The following is a 23,014-nucleotide window of genomic DNA, read 5'->3' as shown; positions in this document are numbered from 1 at the left end:
TCTGCAAGACAAGCCAGTGTTCTTACCCACTGAGCAGTCTTTCCAGCCCCCCATCAGCACATTCTCACTAAAACTCCATTTCCCATCCCCCCCCACCACCGCACGCCTCTTAGGGCAACATAGAAGCACTGCAGATCACGCATAGAATCACAGTGTCATGCTTTAAGACAGCGGTTCTCAACCTGTGGGTGCAGGATATCAAATATCCTGCCCATATTTACATTACAATTCATAATAGTAGCAAAAATTACAGTTATGAAGCAGCCATGAAATAACTGTATGGTTGGGGGGTTGCCACGGCATTAGGAAGGTTGAGAACCACTGTTGTAGACCATTTTAAAGCTTAGGACCAACTAGGAGGCTCCCCCACAGTCATGATTAGGGAGTGTCAAATTCCTTCCTTAGAGTGACAGAGGATTAACAGGGAGCAGACAAAGAAACAGAAGAAATACTGTTTAGTTTTAGTCAAGCATCTATAAACACAGAGGAAAACAGTTTCTGGAAACATTTTTTTAAAACTTACTCATCCCCATTAATGTCAGTGGCAGCTACAGAAAATCCAAAATATGCAGCCATCTGCAGAAGAAGATGGAACAAAACATTTACATTTCATCCACCAGATCATGTGGTTCACATTTATAGCCCACTGATAGGATGCTTCCTCTTTCTGTGCATTTAGGGCTTCAGTCTTTGTCTATTCTACTAACATGATGACAATCACTTAATAAGGTTTTTTTAATTTTTCTAAATTTACGGGTGAAACACATTTCGTGTTCATCATTCCAGAGTCTCCACCATGAGGTTTCTCTCTCCCAAAGCCCAACACACTCCAGGAAATAAGAAGGCTAAAGCCCTGGATACCAAAACTGGGAGGTCTTTTTTTCTCTCTGCTTACTGTGAAACTTTTCCTTTATTGTTACCAACTTGTAACTTAATTCTCTGAGACACACAAACAAGAATATTATAAAACATCTATACTCACTCAGAACAGCTTGTATTAAGCTTAACTGAAGAATTTTTATTTTACAGTGCAACTATGTACATATCATCAAAACCCCACACATCTGTATTGTGCCTTTTTTGACACCTAATAAAACCAAAACACACAAATTATTCTTTTCCTTTTTTCTTTTTCTTTTTCTTTTTGGGTTTTTGAGGCAGAGTTTCTCTGTGTATGTAACCCTGGCTGTCCTGGAACTCATTCTGTAGACCAAGCTGGCCTCAAACTCAAGGTCCACCTGCCTCTGCTTCCCTAGGGCAGGTAGGAAAGGTGTGAGCCATCATGTGGTGATATTGTGTTCCCCAAGATATTGTGCACCTTAATAAACTTATCTGAGGTCAGAGAACAGAACAGCCACTAAACAGACATAGAGGCCAGAAAATGGTGGCACTGACACCTTTAATCCTATCACTTGGGAGGCAGAGATCCATCTGGATCTCTGTGAGTTTAAAGCCACACTGGAAACAGCCAGGCATGGTGACTCACGCCTCTAATCCCAGGAAGTGATGGCAGAAAGCAGAAAGGTATATAAGGTGTGAGGACCAGGAACTAGAAGCTTTTGGTCAGTTAAGCTTTCAGGCTTTCGAGAAGCAGTTCAGCTGAGATCCATTTGGATAAGGACTCAGAGGCTTCCAGTCTGAGGAAACAGGATCAGCTGAGGAACTGGCGAGGTGAGGAAGCTGTGGCTTGTTCTGTTTCTCTGCTCTTTCAGCGTTCACCCCATACCTGGCTACAGCTTTGTTTTTATTAATAAGACCTTCTAAGATTCGTGCTACATCATCACACTCAGCTCATAGGTCATTCTTTAAGGAAACTTTAGTGACATCAAAGGGAAGTTTTACACTTTTGTATATGTACAATTTTATTTTTTAAAAAAAATAGCAAACAAAAAAAAACCTATAATATGCAAAGACAAAAAGGTTTGCTAAACCGAAATATTTTGGTTAAAAACAAAGGTAAAATACCTAAAACAAGGCAGGCAGTGGTGGCACACACCTTTAATCACAGCACTTGTGAGGCAGAGGCTGGTGGATCTCTGAGTTGGAGACCAGTCTGGTCTACAGACTGAGTTCCAGGACAGCAAGGGCTATACAGAGAAACCCTGTCTTGGAAAACAAGAACAAAACACCAACAACAAAAAGAACTGAAGCCTGAGAATTCTGTTTACAGCATTGTATGTGTAGAATCATCAAGCCATTTCCACGACATGCTGACTGACTAGGGAGCCAAACTGAAAACAGAAGACATGAACTGTGGCTTTCACACACACTCGAACTCGAGAGAAAGCAGCGGCAGGAGGACACTTCCACAGCTGTGTCACGTTACACTGTGTACGACATCTGTATTTTCACTGCCACGTTTTCTTCGGTGAATTCTTATCATGGAAAGGTGACGTTTTAATAGCATACCTGTTCGCCAGTAAAATTGTGTAAAGAGGACATGTTTTTCCCATCATAAATATAAACCTGTGTAGGAAAACAGAAGTAAGTGAAATGCAGTCAAACGGATGATAGCTAAAGGATTGGGGTGGGGTGGGGGTTATGAACATGTTTGTGGAGACATGTGCATGGAGGACAGGATGCACGTGTATGTGTGTGGAGGCCAGAGGTGGAAGTTGAGTGTCTTCGTCCTTTTTTGAGACAGTCTCTATTTCTAAACCTGGAGCTCGTGCATTAGTGTGACGACTGACTAGTAAGCTCCAGGGATCCACCGGACTCTACACCTGAACCCATAGCACTATGGTTACAGTGTGATGGGTCTGCATCTACATTTGTGCATGGCGATCTAAACAGAGGTTCTCAGGCTTGTGAGACAAGAACTCTCCCATCTTCGGACCATCTCCCCAGCCCCTGCCCAGATGTTTAAAACAATCTTTATCACTCCTACCATTCCCAAAGTCCTCGCTGCTCTCGGAACTCCTGAAACAAAATCTAGGGAAGAAAAAAACTTAATTACTCATTTTTTAAGACAAACACTGGAATTTATAAACATAGGTATTCTTCCAGAGAGCTTTAAGTTTTATTAATCTAGTAGAAAACAAACTAGAGATTTTTTTTTGAATTGATGTTGCATATGAAGTGACCCTTGCATTTTAAATTATAAAAACGTAATTTGTAAGTCAAAAAAAACATTATCAAGAACTCAAATACATTGGCTGTGGTGGCACACACCTTTAATCACAGCAGAGACCAGCCTGGTCTACAGAGTGAGTTCAAGGACAGCCAGGACCTCACACAAGCAAGCAAGACCTCAAATCACTCGCCATTTTATTAAACAGGAATAGAAAGATCAACTAAGAAACTAAGGAAAGCTATATTTACAGTAATGATAAACAATACAAAGCCAACTGAAATGAGACTGGCGGCTGGGGCCAGAAGCATGACCTTTTTGATGCCCGGGATTGCTACACTGACTTCTGAGCCAAGGCAAGGAGGAAGGAGGAAGAGCCGACTCCCAGGCTCTGCCCACAGCCCAGAAGAGGAAAAGCCTCTCCATGCAGACAGGACTTAGCAGGGCCTGGAAAGGGACAGGGAAAGAGCTCCGGGCCCACAGCCACCCTGCCAGGCAGAACTCGTGGCAGAGAACAGGGGTTTCCACCCCCAACACTTCCTTCCTTCTGTATATTCCACAGTGATGGATGCAAACTGCTGAAATGTTCAGTGTCTTGTGTTTCAAATGTTTAGTTGACCAGGATTAAGGGTGGCCCAAACTCTTCTTACCTTCAATGCCGTCACCATTGAAGTCTCCCACAGCCACTGAGTAACCTAGACAGGAATGAAAGGGGAGACATGGTGAATCCCTTCAGAGTATTTGAAGCTTCTCTCCCCTCTGGGGTAAAGATTCATATGGATATGGCAGGCAAATTTTAAAGGCAGTGAGTCAGTTAAATCCTCAACATGGGGGTGTCCCTATTAGAAAACTAAGACAAAGGAGTGTAAAAAAAAAAAAAAAAAAAAAAAAAAAAAAAAAAAAACAGGGTAAATCTGCAGTTTTCCCAAAAGGAACAAAGAATAACAAATTCTCTCAGTCATCAAGTCCTACTTCTGTGGTGTGACTTGTTTCCATAAATAACAAAGAAATTTAAAGGGCGAGAACAAACACCAATAAATCCTGAAACCAGAACCTTGTCTAAAAGTTCAGTAGTCAAAATGCCTAGGCTGTGACACAGCACAGTCGACCAGCAGCTGGGCCTCCGCGCCTCCTCAGCGCCATCACATACAAAACAGGAGTGGGAATGGTGCACTCTACAGACTTGTGGGGCTTCCACGAGCAACACAAAGAAAACACTTAGACAGTACCTAGAACTCGGGAATCACATTCCAAGGTTAGCTATTATTATTAGCAGTGTATAAATAAGCACTGTCTTCAGTTTCAATTACCAAATTACTCGCATAACCTAAACATTCAACACCCATCCAATGCTGTATGCCCCTTAGATATTTTTTAAAAAATAATCTATTTCACATAAACTGTTTTTTTTTTTTACTTGAAGTAGTTTATGCAAAACAGGACAAATACACCACAACTCCATACAAAGAGTCTATATTTTTGCATTTACTTACCCAAGTAACTGTCATCAAAAATTGCTTGTGCAGCCCGCGTTGCTAATTGGTTATTATATTTGATGCTGTAGACATTGGGGTCATATTTAGATATGATTTCTGCCACTTGATCCGAAATGAGCTGGCCTGTTGAGGGGAGGCAGACATGAATGTGTGAAACAGACTTCTAAGGGGAACTTCGGGGTACAAGCAATGGGTGGTACCTGTGTGGACAAAAGTCCTGGGGGACATTATTACTTCTAGTGCTTTGTTTCATTTTGTTGTTGTGGGGTGGGAGGGTCCCACTATATAGTCCAGGTTGGCCTTGAACTCTCAACTCTTCTGTCCCAGCTTCTGAGTGATAGGCTTATTAATGTTCACCATCAATCCTGACTAGGCATCACTATTTCTAATTATTAGTCCCAAATAACCCTAAACTGCTGTGGATATCGCTCTGTATAAATAAAATGCTGATTGGTCAGTAGCCAGGCAGGAAGTATAGGCGGGACAAGCAGAGAAGAGAATTCGGGGAAGTGGAAGGCTGAAGATTAGATACCGGTAAGCCATGAGCCATGTGGCAACTTATAGATTAGTAGAAATGGGTTAATTTAAGATATAAGAATTAGATAACAAGAAGCCTGCCATGGCCATACAGTTTATAAGTAATATAAGTCTCTGTGTGTTTACTCAGTTGGGTCTAAGCAGCTGCAGGACTATCAGGTGAGAGAGATTTGTCCTGACTGTGGGCCAGGCAGGACCAGGAAAACTTTAGCTACACTAAACCATTTAAAAAAAAAAAAAAAAAAAAAAAAAAAAAAAAAAAAAAAAAAAAACTTTGTCTAAAATATTCTCTGTGAATTGAGTCTTTAATTGTATATTGCAGGCCACTGATATAATCACGATATCAATATATCATAGAAGATGTGTCTTAAATCAGTGGGCTGGTGAGAATCACAAAATCTAGACTCTTTCACAGTTGTTTTCCAGGAATACTCATCTCCTCCCTTGGCTCCGCTTAGTCGGAAGAAAAATAAACCCAAGTTTGTTGGTTCTGTTTTATCACCCCCTACCCCAGTGCTGGGGGTTGAAGCCCCACAGGCCTGCTAAGGACTCCATCAGGAAAACTGCTCATCCAGGTTATAAAGGGAAGCTGTCGACACCGTCATGCCTAACAAGAAGCAGTGGTCATGGTTCCTTCATCTGCACTTTAAAATGCTGCGTTTGTTTTACAACACTAAAACTCAATTACTTTTCCTAAATTTCCCTCCCCATAGCTGCATGAATCCCCGAAACCCACACTCACACATCTTAGTGCACCTCGCGGACTGGCCCACGGGTTTGATGCCTGGATTTTCTGGACTCTATTCTTATTTCTCATTCATCAAATTCCCTATTCCTGCAATAAATACCTGTCTTTTCCATCTCTTTCAAGATATGGAATGAAAGCAGGAAGTGCCCCACAAAGAGACTCATTTGGAAAAATCACAGAGCAAAATAAAAAAGTAAAACTCAAAGTTAAAAGACTTTCAAACTGATACAGTCATGCTGTCTTCCGTGCTTCCAAGCAAAGACCCTTAAAACTGAGCTGTCAAAAAAGGAAGTTCTGATCTTGTGAACAGCACTTTTTAGGAGAAATTAAACAAATAACATATTAGCCACATAAATGTGCATCTCTAACAAATCAAACAAATGACGTTTTTGCCTATTTTAGTGTGTTGTCTCTGCTGCATGACTTTCGTCTTTTCTCACCTCTTCCCTCAAACTGTTGGCAATAATGACCCCTTCTACACTTGGATGACGGTTAAGTTAGACTTTTCTAGAACGGCTGGATAGTGTTTTATCTTTATATCATTGCCAATTTAATTATCAAGTTAAGATCTTTTGTTTGTTTGTTTGTGTTTGTGTTTGAGACAGGGTCTCACTATGTAGCCAGGCCTGTCCTGGAACCACGGGTAAACCTCGAATTCACAGAGATCTGCCTGCCTCTGCCTCCCGAGTGATGGAATTAAAAGCGTGCGCCGCCACATTCACAAGTCTTCTAACTTTAAAGGGCAGGGATTAGAAAAATTAAAGCCATCATTTGGGTATTCTAATGAGCAATTTAAAACCCTGAGCTTTCAGAAGGGTACAGTCACTAATTTATGTGCCATGGCCTCTGGAGTATAAAAATAAAATACACAGCACTTAACAATTTAAAAAGAAAAAAAATTTAAAATGATTTTATATGTTTACTTTAAATTTACTTTTAAAACTACTGACTTCCTGTCTCAAACATATGCACATTTAATATATACCATAGAAAGCATATCAAATTCTTTTCTAAAAATATTGTATAGTAGATAATTAAGTTACTTATTAAGTTACATTTCTTTAATATAATTTGAGATACTTCATGGGCAAATAAGTAGTCAAGTATTCAGTTGAAAAATATGAACCTACCTTGCCAATAAAAGCTACCAGGACCACCAAGAAGTACTCTGTCAGCCTAGATCAAATCACAGAACAGAAGGGAGATGCTTAAAACAATTAGCTTGGACACAGAAATTGGCATGCTAAACATTACAGATACTTATGCATGTATTAAATTAACATATTATAATTAAATAACAAGCCATTAGCTCAGCTGACTCAGTTTCAGTAGTATGCATTTACTTTTCTAGAAGAATTAAGAACTTAATTATCATTATTAAAGGTACTAAGGAGTCTAACGTTTTCATTTAACATGGAAACATTTTTCCAGGAGACCTTGACTATCCTGTACACTCTGAAGGAAGTACTGATGGAAACAGCACTTGCTACAATAAGGAAAAGATTGCTTCTTCACTTGTCTATTAGATTTATGACCACTTGAGATACGTTTTCCAATGATCACTGAGGAATGTTCTGCCAAAGAGAAACCATTTTAGTATCTCAGAGTCTTAACGAAGTGTGGCTTCAGAGGTGAAGTTTCAGTGAAGGACACCAGCATTTTTTAAACCTGTAACAAAGTGTAAGGGTCTAACCAAAAAGGTATTTTGTGTTTGTGAATGGTGTCTCAGAATTGCTTTCTTGCTAGAGGGAGGCGTTGTTTTCCTCCCAAATGTACATATCACTTTCCATCCTGCTTTCTTTGCTACTGTTGTTGCTTTGGCTGCTACTTTTTACTCTGGTGGAGCCTGAGTAGCTCCAGAGCTTGCAATCCTCCTGCCTCAGCCTCCTGAGTGTTGGGATTGTGGTATGTGCCACCTCTCAGGGCCGGAAGCTCATTTAATCAATCTATTTTTGCAGCTTCTCCCAAGAGGGGTTGATATCACCCACTCGATGTTCAAAATGTCTAGACACTGACGAACAGATGGTGAAGTGAACAGAACACCATAAAGAAGCACGCTTATAAAACTTGTCTTTGGAAATGTTGATGGGGTCTTTACTTGGGTAGACTGAAGACTATCGGGTGTGCAGGGCATGTCAGTTAAGTTAAAAACAGAATCCTGCTCATGAGATTTCCCCATTATTAAACCACCTCACCTTCACTTGGCACCTACAGACCAAAAACAGATGGTAAACAGATACGGTTCTCGGCTTTTATGTAATCAAGCTGATTTTGTAACAAAAGCCCTATTGATAGCTTTTGTGAAGAGCCAATTTCAGTTGAAAAGGAAACTAATAGTCTATAAATCTCCATAAGTGGAAATTTTAAGTGTGTGTGTAAATATGTGTTTGTGAATGTGTGTATGGGGTGTTTATGTGTATGTTTATATAGTGTGTGTATGTGTATGTAGTGTGTGTGTATGTGTATATGTATGTGTGAGTGTGCGTGAATGTGTATGTAGTATGTGTATGTATGTATATATGTGTGTGAATGTATTGTGTGCTCATGAATGTGTATATGTGAGTGTTTTGTGTGTATGTTTATGTAGTATATGTGTGTATATGTGTATGTAGTGTATGTGTATATGTGTGTGAGTGTGTGTATGTGTATATGTGTGTGTGAATGTGTGTGTAGTATGTATATGTATGTGTATATGTGTGTGTGTGTGAGTGTGTTTTGGGCATGATGTAAGTAAGAGAGGTGTGCATATGGAGATCAGAGGACAAACTCATAGTCAGTTCATACAGATTACAGGTATTGAACTCAAGTCATCAGGCTTGCATGGCAAATGCCTTTACTGGCTGAGACAATCTCGCTGCCCTAGAAACTGTAATGTCTTCATAGTTAGAATCATTTACTGAAGAGATTTTCTCCTTTCCTCCGTTCGCACTCTGCTGTCTCACCATTTCACATAAGCAATGTTTATGAAAGAGGGAACATTGTAAGCCAAAGAATATCAAAATGAACAGACGGCTTCATGACTCTTTTCATTAATTATAATAATAATTATAAGAAAGCTGAAGTAAGGACCATGCATTTTCAAACCCAGCTGAGTCAGTAAAGATCTGAACTGTCTTGAATGAGAACTTACTTTAGTAAAATCAATGCTGAATCCTCCTTGACAAAATCCCTGTCCATCAGCATCAATATTTTCTAAAATAAAAAGATTGGAAATATACACAAACCCCAAAACAAGCAAAAAACACAAACAAAGCGTGAAATAAATAAATCTGCTACTGTTGAACCCATGGTTTCTTCAAAGGACTCACTCAGGCACCTGGCTACTGTCATACTAGCTCACATGCTTCTCGGGACAATTTCTTCATCTCAGATACAAAAACAGAGACACTGGAGAGTGGACTCTGTGGGCAGGTTGCCAAGGGCTAAGATCTTTTTTTTTTGAGACAGAATTCCACTATGTAGTGTCTAGACTAGCCTCAAATTCAGGATCCTCCTTTCTCTGCCTTTCAAGTGCTAGGATTAAGGCACAGGTCCCCATAGCTGGATTAAACTACTTGCTTCAGACACAACTCACAGGAAGATTAGAGCTTGTATCACAATGCGTCAAACATTTTGAGTATGCAAAATAAATACATAACTTAAAATCTCACAAGACACTATGCTATTCAAAGTACTCTATAAGGTACACTCTCTATTCAATTTTATCTTGTTTTTGGAAAAGATACCAATAGTGACCCATTATACATGAACACCAGTGAGCTTTCACCCCCAAACTTAAGCCTTCTTTCTGAAGTGCTTCTTTCTCCTAGTGCCTTGCGGTTGCTGTGTCTTTGCTAAGTTTAGGAAAAACAACAAAAAGACACACACATATATTTCCTATGTATGCGTTTTTATAGATGATAAAAATGAAAAACTAAGCCAGCAGTGGTGGTGCACACCTTTAATCCCAGCACTCAGGAGGCAGAGGCAGGAGGATCTCTGTGAGTTTGAGACCAGCCTGATCTACAGGGCCAGCCTGATCTACAGAGTGAGTTTCAGGATAGCCAGGGCTACATAAAAGACCCTCTCAAAAACAAACAAACAAAAAAGAACTATAAATAACATGGTGCAGAATTTCAGAAAATTGCAAAGTCCAAACTTAATGTTCTATGAAAAGTAAAATATGCAACTATTCTTACTATAGTCATAGGAGCTAATTAAATTCATTTAAACATGGCTCTCAAGGTGTCTTCCAACCACAGCAGTTAATAATTTGCTTTCCTGTAATTACTCTTTTTTTGTGTGTCTCAGAAAAAGTGACCAATTTTGAACTAAGTAATTAGCCAATTAATTTAAACTAACTTTAATCATGAACGATACTGCACTCAGCACAGAGATGCTTATTTTTAAATTCTTCCTTTTTATGCCATCTTTCAGTTACCAAAGAATCTATGCCCGATGTTGCAAATATATCCAAAGTTCCTCACACACAGGTCACTCAATACAGACACCAAAAGTAGTTCATTTTAATCATAATGTCAAACTTCCAAAAATTTTTGTGTGTATGTGTATGTGTGCATGTGAAATAATCCCTTCAAAACTTTTGAACCCATTTTTAAAATCTGGGAATTGCCCCAAGATTACACAATAAAATAGTTTCTGCTTTAAGAAAACAGTCACAAGAGTGTAACACTACTCTAATGTAAATTTTTCTAACCAAGAGGGACCAGGAAAATGTAGACTGGGCTTTCCAGCGTCTGGTGAATCATACCAAGGAATTGTGCCTCTACCTCAAGGCAGCCCTGCATTTCCTCCAGTCAAGCTGCATCAGGGAACAATCCTCAATTATCTACGAAGACTTGCCTTTTTTAGTTCTATGACACTGTCTGCTTTGGCTGGTTTCCTGGGACATCCAGCTGAAATACACAACTTCCTTAAAATTTCCTTAACCAGCACATACTAAGCTGGGTGTGTCTGACAACTTAAACTTTTGTGCTGAATACAACTTAGTTCAGTGAAGGGCTCAGTGTTTATCTCCACAGATGACCAGCACTTCTCCAACACTTCTCCCACTGGTCAGGCCTGGAAATAATATGACTACTGGTGATTAGGACAATGCGTTCAACTGGTCTGCATTAGGCACTTACTGGAAGCTATTCACATTGCATTTTCTTTTCAGGTTTTACAACAATCTCTGGGGAGATGTGATTATTAGTCACCGTTTGTACAGAGGGGAGACTAATGCTTGGGGAAATTAACTATCTTGATAATGGTCAACCAGCTAACTACGACTATGTTCCTGAATACTACCTGGCTGGGCTACCTCTCTCAGCAACCAGACCATTATTATCTGGATAAGGAAAAAGTAGAAGAAAAAAAAACTACAAAACTTAACTGAGAAAAGTATCCAAATATGGTTATCAAAATTAGAGATCAGGGACAAAGGACTCAGTGGGAACATAAGTGTTCACACCATGTGACTCAGGCAGTTTTTCAACAGATGGACATCTGGCTACTGCTTAAGGCCAACTATGGTCGTGGATACTGTCATTGAAAGCCAAAAGTAATCACAAGCAATAAAGAAGTAATTGGAAAACAAGCAGTGAAGCGCTTTATCCAGGCTGTACACATAGGTCATGTGAAAAACAAAATCAATGAATCAGCTAGCCAACCAACCAAACCAACCAAACAAACAAACAAACAAACAACAACAAAAAAAAAAAAACCCAGAAACAAACACCAGCACACGCATACAAAAACCAACACAGCCAATACAAGCAAAGATACAAAAAGGTGAGCATGCAGCCTCGAAAAACTGGAATCCTCCTGCTCTGGACTGTCCAGTTTACTGAAGCATGCATAAAACACAAACTATCAAAGAGTTCCTCTAAAACGCTTGGCCAGGGCCAGTGTTCTACCAGTAATGAAGTGAGGGCTCAGTATGCTTAAGGGAATTACCCAGTGTTACAGGGTAGCCTCTGTAGACTCTGAGGCTGTGACCCAGAGTTTCAAACTCTCCCTCCTCCTGAGTGTCCCCTCTGGATAAGTGGCCCCCTCTTAATTAGGCGTCTCATATTTCAAAGGTTTGACCAAGCAGCATGTACTCCTGGTTTGCTAAAGAAAGGCATTTCCTCCGCTTATATGTTTTATGATGCTTTTTCTTGAGATGTTTTAGTTATATCAGAGTTTCCATGAACATCTTCTGAAAAGAGCCAGGCAGTTAAATATTTCAGGAAATGGGGGGGGGGGCATAAAGGGTTTTTTTGTTTTGTTTTTTTTTAATTTTTTTGTTTTGATTTTCAAGACGGGGTTTCTCTGTGTAGCCCTACCTGTCCTGGTACTTCTCTGTAGACCAGACTGGCCTCAAACTCACAGAGATCCACCTGCCTCTGCCTCCTGAGTGCTGGAATTAAACGCATGTGCCACCACTGCCTAGTTCCACAAAATAGTATTTTTAAAAGCAAGTTCACAAATTATAGACCACTATAGTTAGAATGTTAATTATCTTAGAAAATAAGGCTTCATTACTTCATAATTTTTATGTCTGAAGCAAATAAATGGAAGCCTTAAGAAACAGATACACAGGACTCATCACTAGAATGCTTTCCAGAAGTGGTTGGAATGGAAAGCATATTCTCTGCTTAATAATGCAAGGAAGGGATCTTTGGAATACAATAGACCTACAGGTCAGAGGGCATAGTTCAGGGGTGAAAGTGCTTGATATACATGAAGCCCTGGACACAACACCTAGCACCAAAAAGAAAAAAATGACCACCTGAGTTTAAATTCTTATTTGGCCATTCAGTACCAGGGAATTTAGGTGGGGGGAAATGCTTCACCTGTCTTGAGTCTCAGTTTCTGCATTTCTCAAATGAGAACAAAGATCACTGGTGTGCCTGTGTGGTGTGTGTGTGTGTGTGTGTGTGATGTGCGCCACAAGCACATGCACTAGTCTATAGGGGGAAATATGCATGTATGTGCATATGTGTTCTACATCAGTTTTACTGACACATAATAATTAGCTCCCTCCACGTAGCTATGGAGTTATATTTTTCAAAATGAGAGTGTCTTTACAATATGGACATTAGAAACACAAAAGTAGTCCTTACATTTTTACAACCAAAAATGATGGTACCATGACCTACACACCACCGCAAATGTAATGAGACAGATGACATCAAACCCTGAGGATGAAGCTCTGTCTTCACCCATGCAGGGCTTGCTCTCTACATGGGTATCAATCTTTTGATGTGTACTTCCCACTTACAATAGGTAGGATGATCAAGGGGTTAATTAATAATTGTTTAATTAAAAAAGTTGCAATTCCCTGGAGATCCAAATACGTAGAAGCCAGAAGCCTGTGCCATTCCTTTGACCTACTGTTATAATGTCACCCAACAAGGAAAGGATGAGCCTCGAAGGAAGAGGCTTAGGTGTTGGGACTTTGCTAATTAATTCTGTACCAGGTGGAAACAATACATGGAGTCTCCTTTACTAGCACAATTTGGCTGCTCACTGTTTCAGTTACTCACTATTAATCATGTTCTGAAGTTACTACTTGGGAAATTGCCCTAAATAAACACTCCATGAAAAGAAATTTAGTAGCACATAGGATTCAGTACTGCCTATGGTCTTAGGTGTAGATGGAACATCTTGCAGAATTTGCCCTATAGACCAGGCAAGACTGCATTTTCAACAATTTATTTTTATGTCTTTGGTATAAAGAGGATGTAAAGTCATGGTCAATCCAACAAAAAGTAGGTTTGCAAAGGGTCTGGGATCTCATGTGGAAGAAAGATATGCAGAGAAAAGGTGTAACCAAAATGATACGTGCTTGAAATCACCTGGACATTACTTTCTTTGGAATTTCAACCAACATTAGGGAAAAACCTGAGGTTGCTGGGATAACCAATAGACATGTGGGCTTTTCACTGTTAGTTAAAATTCCAATGAAAGTAAAGCCTGGCAAATTTAGACTGAAGACACCTAAACTCTATCTTCACCCTCCTTTGCAAACTGGCTCAGGAAGTCATCTTTTTAAAATTTACTTTTAGCATCATTATTCTTCTACAACCATGGTTCTCAAACTTTAGGGCCCAACAAAACTACCTTATAGAGCTTGTTAAAAATGTAGATTCCAGCCGGGTGGCGGGGACTCATGCCTTTAATCCCAGCACTCAGGAGGCAGAGCCAGGCGGATCTCTGTAAGTTTGAGGCCAGCCTGGTCTACAGAACCAAAACTACACAGAGAAATACTGTCTCGAAAAACCAAAAAAAACAAAAACAGAAAAAAGTAGATTCCAGGCCTGATCTAGTGACTCACAATCTTTAATTGTGATGCCCATTTCTCCTTGAGAAAAGCTCCCATGAGTATCTTTCCACTGAACTGGAAATAACAGACTTCCAAAATCAGATAATAATTATCAGAAACCAAAGATGGCCAAACTGAGTTCTTAGAAGCATGATTAATTCATATTTCTAATGTCTTTGTATGAGCAGAATATTTTTCATTTGCTCTGTAAATCTCACAATGTCTACATATTTTGTCACACAGTCACACACACACAATGCATCTCACACAAAAACTAGGCTCCTGCGGTCTCTTGTTGAAAGCAGGTGCAGCTTCTCATACATACTTGACCTGCATGGTGCATACTCAACAGTCTTGGTTCCATCCTGAAGAAAGCAAGTTCCAACAGGCTCTCTCTCCTGTTTCATCTCGGTCCTCCAGTGGTACAATGGAGCACAAGCCTAAAAACAAAGGTGTGGTCCATGATACAGGAATCCTCTGAAAAGTTAATAATTCATATATCTATGCTAACTCAGAATGCAAGAGTCCAAGCATTGAGAAATTCAGAACTACCCTCTGCTTTCTCACAAGAGTGAATAAAGATTTTAAAGAAGTGTCTTTTTCTCTGCATAGTGGTGGCACACACCTTTAATCCCACCACTTAGGAGTCACAGGCAGGTTGATCTCTGTGAGTTCGAGGCCAGCCTGGTCTATAAGGTGAGTCCCAGGACAGCCAGGGCTACACAGAGAAACCCTGTCTTGCAAAAATCTTTAATGTACAAGAAAGGTCTTTTTCAGATTCTGTTGTCCTTTCTAAGCCTCTCAGGTAAGATCAGGAATAGATTTTTGGAAGACTATACTTGGAGTCTACATTTTTGTGTTTTCAAAAGTCAGCAAAGCTCTTGTTTCAAGTAGCACTGTTTCTGGGTGCTGTGTGTTGGACTTTAAGGTCACAGGTTGAGTCAACTTCTGAACTACATCACATCCTTGTGCTTGCAGGAGATACCCCTAAGTTATACAGCAAGTAATAAGAATAATAAACAAAAAAAAAATACCCTGCCCTGCTTCTTCTATGTACTTTCCAAATAAACTTCCCAAAGGTCCAATTTCAATATTTCATAGAAGTGGTAGAATAATGAATGTTTTAATGGCATACAAAACTTCCAAAAGTTTAACATTTTAAGCTGCTAAAAGAAAGCTCAGCATACTTCTATACTAACTTTTTAAGAGAAACTCTGACCTTGGACTATTTCACATCCACTCTGGTGGAATTCAAAGACAAGAGCCATTCTCTGCATGTCTGTCCTGGACTCTGCAGAGTGGATAAGCAGCGTGTTGAGCTTGCTTTTGCTTTATACATCTTTCTCCCTCACACACCTTCTCCCTCCCACTAGCCTTCAGCTCTAAGTGCTGACACTTGACATGCCTTCTCATGTCCTACTGAAACCTCAACTCTATAACAGATTTCCCCTAACACCCCATCATCACATTTAAAAAATGGTAAGTAAAAATGAAATAATTAAAGAGGACTCTCTGAGAAAATGAAATTAAAAGTGAACACTGAATGAAAGGAGATGACTGAATAAGAATCGACAAAACACCCTCCAGGTGGAAGGAACATAAACTCTAGGTACTGGTTGAAATGGAAGAAACTACATACGATTTATGTGGAAGAAATAAGCTGAAAAACACGTGTCATTGACATATTTAAGATGGATTGAGGTAACGCAGAAAGACAGTCTATAACCTTGTGCTGACTGGTTTTTACGCCAACTTGACAAACACTAGAGTCATTTTGGAAGAGGGAACCTCAACAGAGGAAAAAAAAAATGCCCTCATCAAATTAGCATGTGGAACATCTTCTTGATTAAAGATTGATGTGGGAGGACACAGATCAGGGTGGGGGCCAGCCCTGGGCTGGTGATCTTGCCCTGAGGAGCAAGCCAGTAAGCAGCACCCCTCTATGGCTTCTGCCTCTAGTTCCTACCCTGACTTCCTTGGATAATGGACTATAAAGTGGAACTATAAACTGAAATAAACCTTCTCCTCCAGTTGCTCATGGTCATGGCATTTTATCACAGTAATAGAAACCCCCATTACAGCAAACCTGATTGTAATAGCACATATATGCCAGTTTGATCAACTTCAGAGATAGAAAGCCACTCTACTGTTTTAATCAAAAGGGTGAAATGCTGATCCCCTTAAGTCTTGCTACAAAGAACAGGTTGAGGTTGGGGCATGAGGAAGCTGACTGATGAGAAGAGCATTTGCACTGGCCTGGATGAGCAATGGTGACGGTCCACTGCAGGGCAGATGACGAAGATGGAGAGCTATCAATAGATCTTTTGGAGGTGGATATATTTTGACAGGGATCATGGGTAGTTAGAGTAGGAAGCCATACCTCTCAATACATCAGAGAAGTCATCCAGGAAAAGTTACTTCTGCTTATTTGTTCACGCTCTTTGATAGAGGATAACAAGAATCCCACTTTGACCACATTCATTCAGAGTGGTCTACTAAACAGACAACTAAGAATGGCAGATAGATAATTTAGGAAAATGCCTTTAAAGATTTAGGACCAACTAATAGCTAGAGACATCGACTTGGAGATTATGTTGTACAGTTTGTATTCACAGACATGGAACAAGAAAGGAGCCTCTGGGTAAATGGTTTAGCTAGAGAAAACAATGGAGCCTTTAGCAGTGCTCAAGGACACCCCAACATTTAGGAACTGAAGAAGAACCATTACCGAGACATCAAAAAAGTAGGCAAGGCCGGGCGGTGATGGCGCATGCCTTTAATCCCAGCACTCGGGAGGCAGAGCCAGGCGGATCTCTGTGAGTTCAAGGCCAGCCTGGTCTACAGAGCAAGACCTGGGACAGGCACCAAAACTACACAGAGGAAACCCTGTCTCAAAAAAAAAAAAAAAAAAAGTGAGCAAGATACTGAGGAATAAAACATGAACATGTGGTGTCACATAAACTACAAAATAGTCATAAGACTAAGCCTGGCATGGAGACATGTGCTTGTAATCTCAGAACGTGGAAGGTAAAGGCTGGAAGACTGTGAGTTCAAAGACAGCCCTGCTACAGAGTGAGATCATGTCTCAAAGCGGGCAGCGGGGGGCCAAAACGTGTGTGGGGAGGAGAGAGAGTACAGAAACGGCTCAGAGACGTCTCATGAGTCAGGAGCACTGGTTGCTCCTCGAGACGACCCAGGTTAGGTCCCCAGCACCCACACGACAGCTAACAACTGTCTGCAGCTCCAGTAACGGGGATCTGACATCTTGTTCTGGCCTCTGTTGGCAATGCATGCATGCAGTAAAGAGACATACAAGCAGGCAAAACACCCACACCCACAAAATAAAATCGTCTTAGTATTTTTTTAAAAAGGTGTGTGAGAGAACAGGACTGACTTTGTTCAATGGTGCTGAGGGGTAAGAAGATAAGAATTAAGTACCCATGCAGAAAATAACACATTACGGTAACAAACATCTCTTTGAAAATGAGGGAGCAGTAACATTTTAATAATCTTGAAGTCTGAGTGACCTTGGTTTGGCCTTCTCATGCCTGGCTCAGATTACTGGGAGGATAACATTAGAAGTGGAGGCGGTTCATGTTCAAAGACATTTTAAACAACTGTTTGGGCAGAGGAACAGGGCCGTAGCAGAACGGAAGACTAGCAGGTTGTTTGCAGTTTTTTATTTGTTTGTTTGTTTGTTTGTTTGTTTTGTTTATTGGGTTTTTGTTTGTTTTTGCAGTTTTTAAAGAAGAAATATGAAAGCATTTGATCAGCTGAAAGCATTCTACTCCTAAATGTGATGGACAGAAATAAACTGGTAGGAACTACCATGGAGCGGGAAGAAATGAACAGTGTAGATCAGAGCGCAGAAGAAGCAGGAGCCTCGTCTCAGGAGAGCAAGAGTGATAGCATGCTCACATGGTCAGCCTTGGATCAGAGCTGGTCTTTCATGATACCTTGTGCCCTTGGCCAGACCAACTTGAACTTACAAAACTTCCTGTGCCACATAAACTGGCCCCACTCACCTGAGGTAATTCCTAAAGACTTACCAAGATTTTATCCTGTTTTGATCTCACAGAAGCTCCCAACCACTGGTGGGACTTGAACTCCAATGGGTCATCTTTGGCAAAATCTCGATTACCTGGAAAAAATGTTGTGAGTGGTCAGAAACAAAATAGACTGTTCTTAGTACAAGAAAATTCATTTCTATCCAGCCAGATTTAGAATAGTATACCTTTGTGTGTTTGTGTGTGTGTGTGTGTGTGTGTGTGTGTGTGTGTGTGTGTCGGGAGGAGGACATGCCCTTAGTCACTCAGGAGGCAGAGAAGCAGAGGCAGGTGGATCTCTGAGTTCAAAGTCTTCCTGGTCTACACAGTGAGTTCTAGGACAGCCAGAGCTACATAGTGAGACCTTGTCTCAAAAAAAAAAAAAAAAAAAAAAAAAAAAAAAAAAGAAAGAAAAAAAAAAAAAAAGAAAAAAGAATAGTGTATCTTTGATTAGCCAAACACTTTGACTACATTGCAGTCATCTCTTGTTTTTTACAGAGCTTAGGAATGTTAGCTAGTCATAAAAATGTGAGGAGCTGGAGAGATGGCTCAGTGGTTAAAAGTCCTTGCTGCTCTTACAGAGTATTGGAATCTCTGTTCCCAGGACCCACTTAGCAGCCCACAACCATCGGGAACTCCAGTCCCAGAACACCCTCTTTTGGTGTCCACAAACCCTGCATGCACATTGTGCACATACATACATGTAGGCAAAACAACCATACATATAAATTTGAAATTAAATCTTTAAAAAGAAAGAAAATTGCATAATGACTTGTAAATGTCTCAAGTTTGCTATTAACACGATCACTTATCATATCGCAGATGTGGAGAAGTGATTGTAAACCAGGTTTTTCAGTTCAAGTAGTTAAATTGCTAGATAACGCTAACAAACACTGTGACCACCTGTTATGTTCCCAGGTAATCCTGCCATAGCATAAAGATGTGTATGAATATCAAATCACGTGCAACTCTTATAAATGGCACAAGGTAGTAAAAGACAGAGTAAATAAGTGGCCCATGACTTCACATGTATGTACACACACACACACACACACACACACACACACACACACAAATAAAGTTGTATGTAAAGATGGGTCTAAATGCCACAAAGAAACAACCTCTGCTAATACTTTTGGCTTCTATCCTAAAAAATGCTTTCATGAACATAAGGCATAAATCTTCAGCCATAAACAGGTACTTCAAGCAAAATATCTAAGACACACTAAAATTATTACTAAAATACATATGTACCTTTTCCCCTCCAAATAATCAGTGATGGTAAATCTCTGGCATTATCTTCGGTATTGTGTAATATCCCGTACCATAACCATATAATAGTTTAATGACTCCTTTGTATCTCTTACTGTTTCCGGTGTGGGGCTATTTCAGTCTTATTTATGAAACTTCCATATACCCTCAAGTCACATGTATGTGTTCTTTCACTACACTTAAGAATCTCAACAAAGCCTATCACTGGGGTCTAGGACACAGGTCCATGGCTAAAGTAGGGTGATAAAACCTCTGAGAGCATGGCATACTACTGAGTATTATCCTAATGGATATACTTGTACCAAAGCCCCAAGATATGCCTGTTATGATATGTAAGTCTTCCCTTCCTGCTGTCTTCAGTCCATGGAACTAGGCAGTCTCATTTCTACACACAGCCTTTGTATTCAAGGCTCACTTGCCTGGAAAACTTCATTCCTTCCACTTGAAATTCTGATGCTACCTAAAAATCCAGATGATATTCATTCATGACCTAATGCATGATGCCAGAGTTTCTTCTGGAAACACATGTCTAATACAATACAATCATGAGAACCTTTGAATACAGTTGTACAGTACCAAGAAAGGAATACTTTCTAAACCAGCAGTTCTAAATCTGAGTCACAACCCCTTGGCTCACATATCAGATATTTACATTATGATTCATAACAGTAGTAAGATTACAGTTATGAAGTAGCAATGAAATAATTTTATAGTTAGGGGTCACCACAATATAAGGAACTGTATTAAAGGGTCACAGCATTAGGAAAGTTGAGAATCACTGTTCTAGTCCAAGAGAAAGTTTTGTGCAAAGAAATGGAAGAGTAGGTAATCCTGGACTTATAAGAGAACTAAGGGTTGTCTACGACTAGGGGAGGAAAAGCCAGGAACACAGTTGTCAAGGGTCTTTCTGCTGTGCTGAGAATGGCCTCCCAGGGATCATCCAAGCACCCTCCGTGCTAAGTCATTTTTCTTCAATTACTTTAGTCCTGGTCTTTTGGAAGATGTTTCCTCTTTGTAAAATATTATTTAATTATTCCGCTTTCCAAAACTATTTTAAATGTTTTCTCCACAAATGTACTTTGCTCTAAGTTTGCGTACAGTAGCATGAACTGCTGCCGTGTATTGTCAAGAAGCAAGACTCGTTACGGTCACCATGGTCTAACTCTCTCTTTAAAAAACAAAGCAACAGGGGCTGGAGAGGTGGCTTAGTGGTTAAGAGCATTGAACTTAACTGCTCTTCCAGAGGACCCGAGTTCAATTCCCAGCACCCACATGGCAACTCACAACTGTCTGTAACCCCAGTTCCAGGGGACCCAACACTCTCATACAGACATATATGCAGGCAAAACGCCAATGCAAATGAAATAAAAGTAAAAAAATCAAAAAGAAAGCAACAGCCCGGTGGTGGTGGTGGTATACACCTTTAATCCCAGCACTCTAGAGGCAGAGGCAGGCAGATCTCTGAGGTTTGAGGCCAGCCTGGGCTACAGCGTTCCAGGACAGCCAGGGCTGCACAGAGAAACCCTGTCTTGAGCCTCCTTCCCCGCAAACAAACGAAGTACAGACAGATGGAGAAATGGTTCAAAGGTCCCAAGTTCAGCTCACAGCCTCAGAGCATCCAATGACCTCTGAGGGCACCTGCATACACATGGCCCAGACATTCAAAATTACATATAACTGAAAAATAAATCTTTGAAGAGTATAGAAATAAGATCAAAATAAAGTGGAATAGAAAATACTTTCTCCTATGCCTTTCAAAGTCTCCAGCCACCCGCCATCCCTGGGACACAGATCCTTCTAGTAGACAACCTCAGTGGGTTCCTGGGAGGCACCTTCCTCTTGCTCCAACGCCCTCTCCCTTGGAACCTGGAACCTGAAAACTCCAGGTGGCTCTAGCCCTGACCCTGCCGACCACCTCGAAGTGCAGTGGCCCAAACCCTTCCTGAGCGTGACGGCCAACACAACGTGGATGTGGTACTGGTAGACTCCAGGCAGCTGCTGTCCACTGCCTCACCCCCACCAGGCAGAGAGATCATCAAGCAATGAGTCACCGTGAACGCATGGAACATGGAAGACATCGTCCCGTTGTGGAAGTCTCCAGGTGCATATGCAGCACCCCTTGTTTGAGGGAAGAATGTGTGCCCCACGTAAGGACAAGCTCCTAGAGACCCTCTTCCTTTTCGATGAGGACGGGAGCCCGAGCTACCACTCCATCTGCTGCTCGTGGACATCTTGTTCATCTGTGACAGCCGACTAGAACAGATGCTACTGTTTCGAGTGTGGGGGTATCCTGGTGGGCCCTGGGACCTCAGAGTGAATCCATGCCGCGGCCTGCGGGGTTTGCTTTCTCTGTCTGCCTTTCTCTCGAAGCGGGCTGCTGCAAGGGCAGAGGAAGCAGCGCCACCGCCACCGGCTGAAGGCTTTCTGTGACCTGGATGGGGCAAGCCCTGTGGAGATGTACACAGCAGGGCCTGGGTGGAAGAGAGCCAGCGTGGGTGCTGACCCTTTTAGAGGACATTGAGAAAGAGCTGAAGAGTTGGGGATTTGGGGAAAGTGGATCTGGTTTTGAAAGGGGAAGACTGAAGGAGTTAGAAGCTGTCACAAACATCGTGAGGAGAGGTGTGTAGGGATGGGGCTCCTGTAACCTTGAGTATGGCTCGACGCAACCGCAACCCCACCTCTACTTTCGTGACCACTGCCCTAGTTGGTAAGGGTCCTGCAGTACGCACGACCACACCCACGGAGTCTGCAGCCCTTCTGGATGTTTGCGGGAATCTGCCGCTGACTGAGGAGGATGACCAAGCCACAACAGCCTGCTTCCTTGAGATTGAGGTTGTGACCTCCAGGGTGTCTGCAGCAGTTTTTCAGAATGCTGTGCTGGTGCGGCTATACCCCCGGGGGTGAAGAGAAAGCATTCAGCCCTGACACCAGAGGAGGGACAGGCCCTGCAATCCCAAATCAGTACCAGAGCCAAGCTGGACCCCCTGGTGAAGAACCACCTTTTCCCCCTACTAGAATACTTCAAATATTTTTCTCAGAACTCACTTCCTTTTTACAATTGAATCATACAATGAAAAGGGAGACTTTCTTAGAACCACATGAGGCAACCTTCCTCCTATGGCCTTTTGCCTCTGCAGAGCTTCCTTCCATTTGCTTGCTTGCTTTCAGGGTTCTCCTGTTTGATTCCTATGATACAGATGCCTCCATGCAGCTCACTGTGAGGGTGGGAGGTACCCACTGTCATGCACAAGATCCTGATGGAATAGCTCATCAGTGCATCCCAAAAGCATTTGTGTTCCTGTTGTGATGTTTAATATATATTATAGGATTGTTAGAAGGAGAAGGAGAAGGGAAGAGGAGGAGAGGGGAAGGGAGGGAGGGAAGGAAGGAGGGAAGGAAGGAAGGAGGAAGGAAGGAAGGAAGGAAGGAAGGAAGGAAGGAAGGAAGGAAGGAAAGAAGGAAGGAAGGAAGGAAATATCTGTCATAATGACTCTCAGGAACCCGTCTCTGGATATGAGATTAATTAAAACTAGAAAAAGTCACAGAAAATACATG

General features: G+C 41.2%; 1 protein-coding gene and 1 pseudogene across 2 annotated transcripts in view; one reads left to right on the top strand and one right to left on the bottom strand.

The window, feature by feature from the left end:
- Window positions 1–23,014, bottom strand: part of Itgav (integrin subunit alpha V) — an 81,097-nt gene that overhangs the window by 40,136 nt on the left and 17,947 nt on the right. For both annotated transcript variants that reach the window (XM_028884443.2, XM_028884444.2), the window contains exons 3-11: window positions 18,191–18,282; window positions 14,467–14,581; window positions 8,982–9,043; window positions 6,982–7,027; window positions 4,564–4,689; window positions 3,721–3,765; window positions 2,888–2,931; window positions 2,410–2,466; window positions 524–576 (exon numbers count right to left, since the gene is read on the bottom strand). In XM_028884443.2, coding sequence (XP_028740276.1) covers window positions 524–576; window positions 2,410–2,466; window positions 2,888–2,931; window positions 3,721–3,765; window positions 4,564–4,689; window positions 6,982–7,027; window positions 8,982–9,043; window positions 14,467–14,581; window positions 18,191–18,282 — 640 coding nt within the window. The remainder of the gene's footprint in view (window positions 1–523; window positions 577–2,409; window positions 2,467–2,887; window positions 2,932–3,720; window positions 3,766–4,563; window positions 4,690–6,981; window positions 7,028–8,981; window positions 9,044–14,466; window positions 14,582–18,190; window positions 18,283–23,014) is intronic.
- LOC114703599 lies at window positions 21,362–22,521 on the top strand (annotated as a pseudogene).

This window comes from Peromyscus leucopus, chromosome 4 (genome assembly GCF_004664715.2).
Source record: "Peromyscus leucopus breed LL Stock chromosome 4, UCI_PerLeu_2.1, whole genome shotgun sequence".
In the NCBI taxonomy this organism is placed as follows: domain Eukaryota; kingdom Metazoa; phylum Chordata; class Mammalia; order Rodentia; family Cricetidae; genus Peromyscus; species Peromyscus leucopus.
The sequence above is the reverse complement of the archived record's forward strand: the minus strand, read 5'-3'. Positions and strand labels throughout refer to the sequence as shown.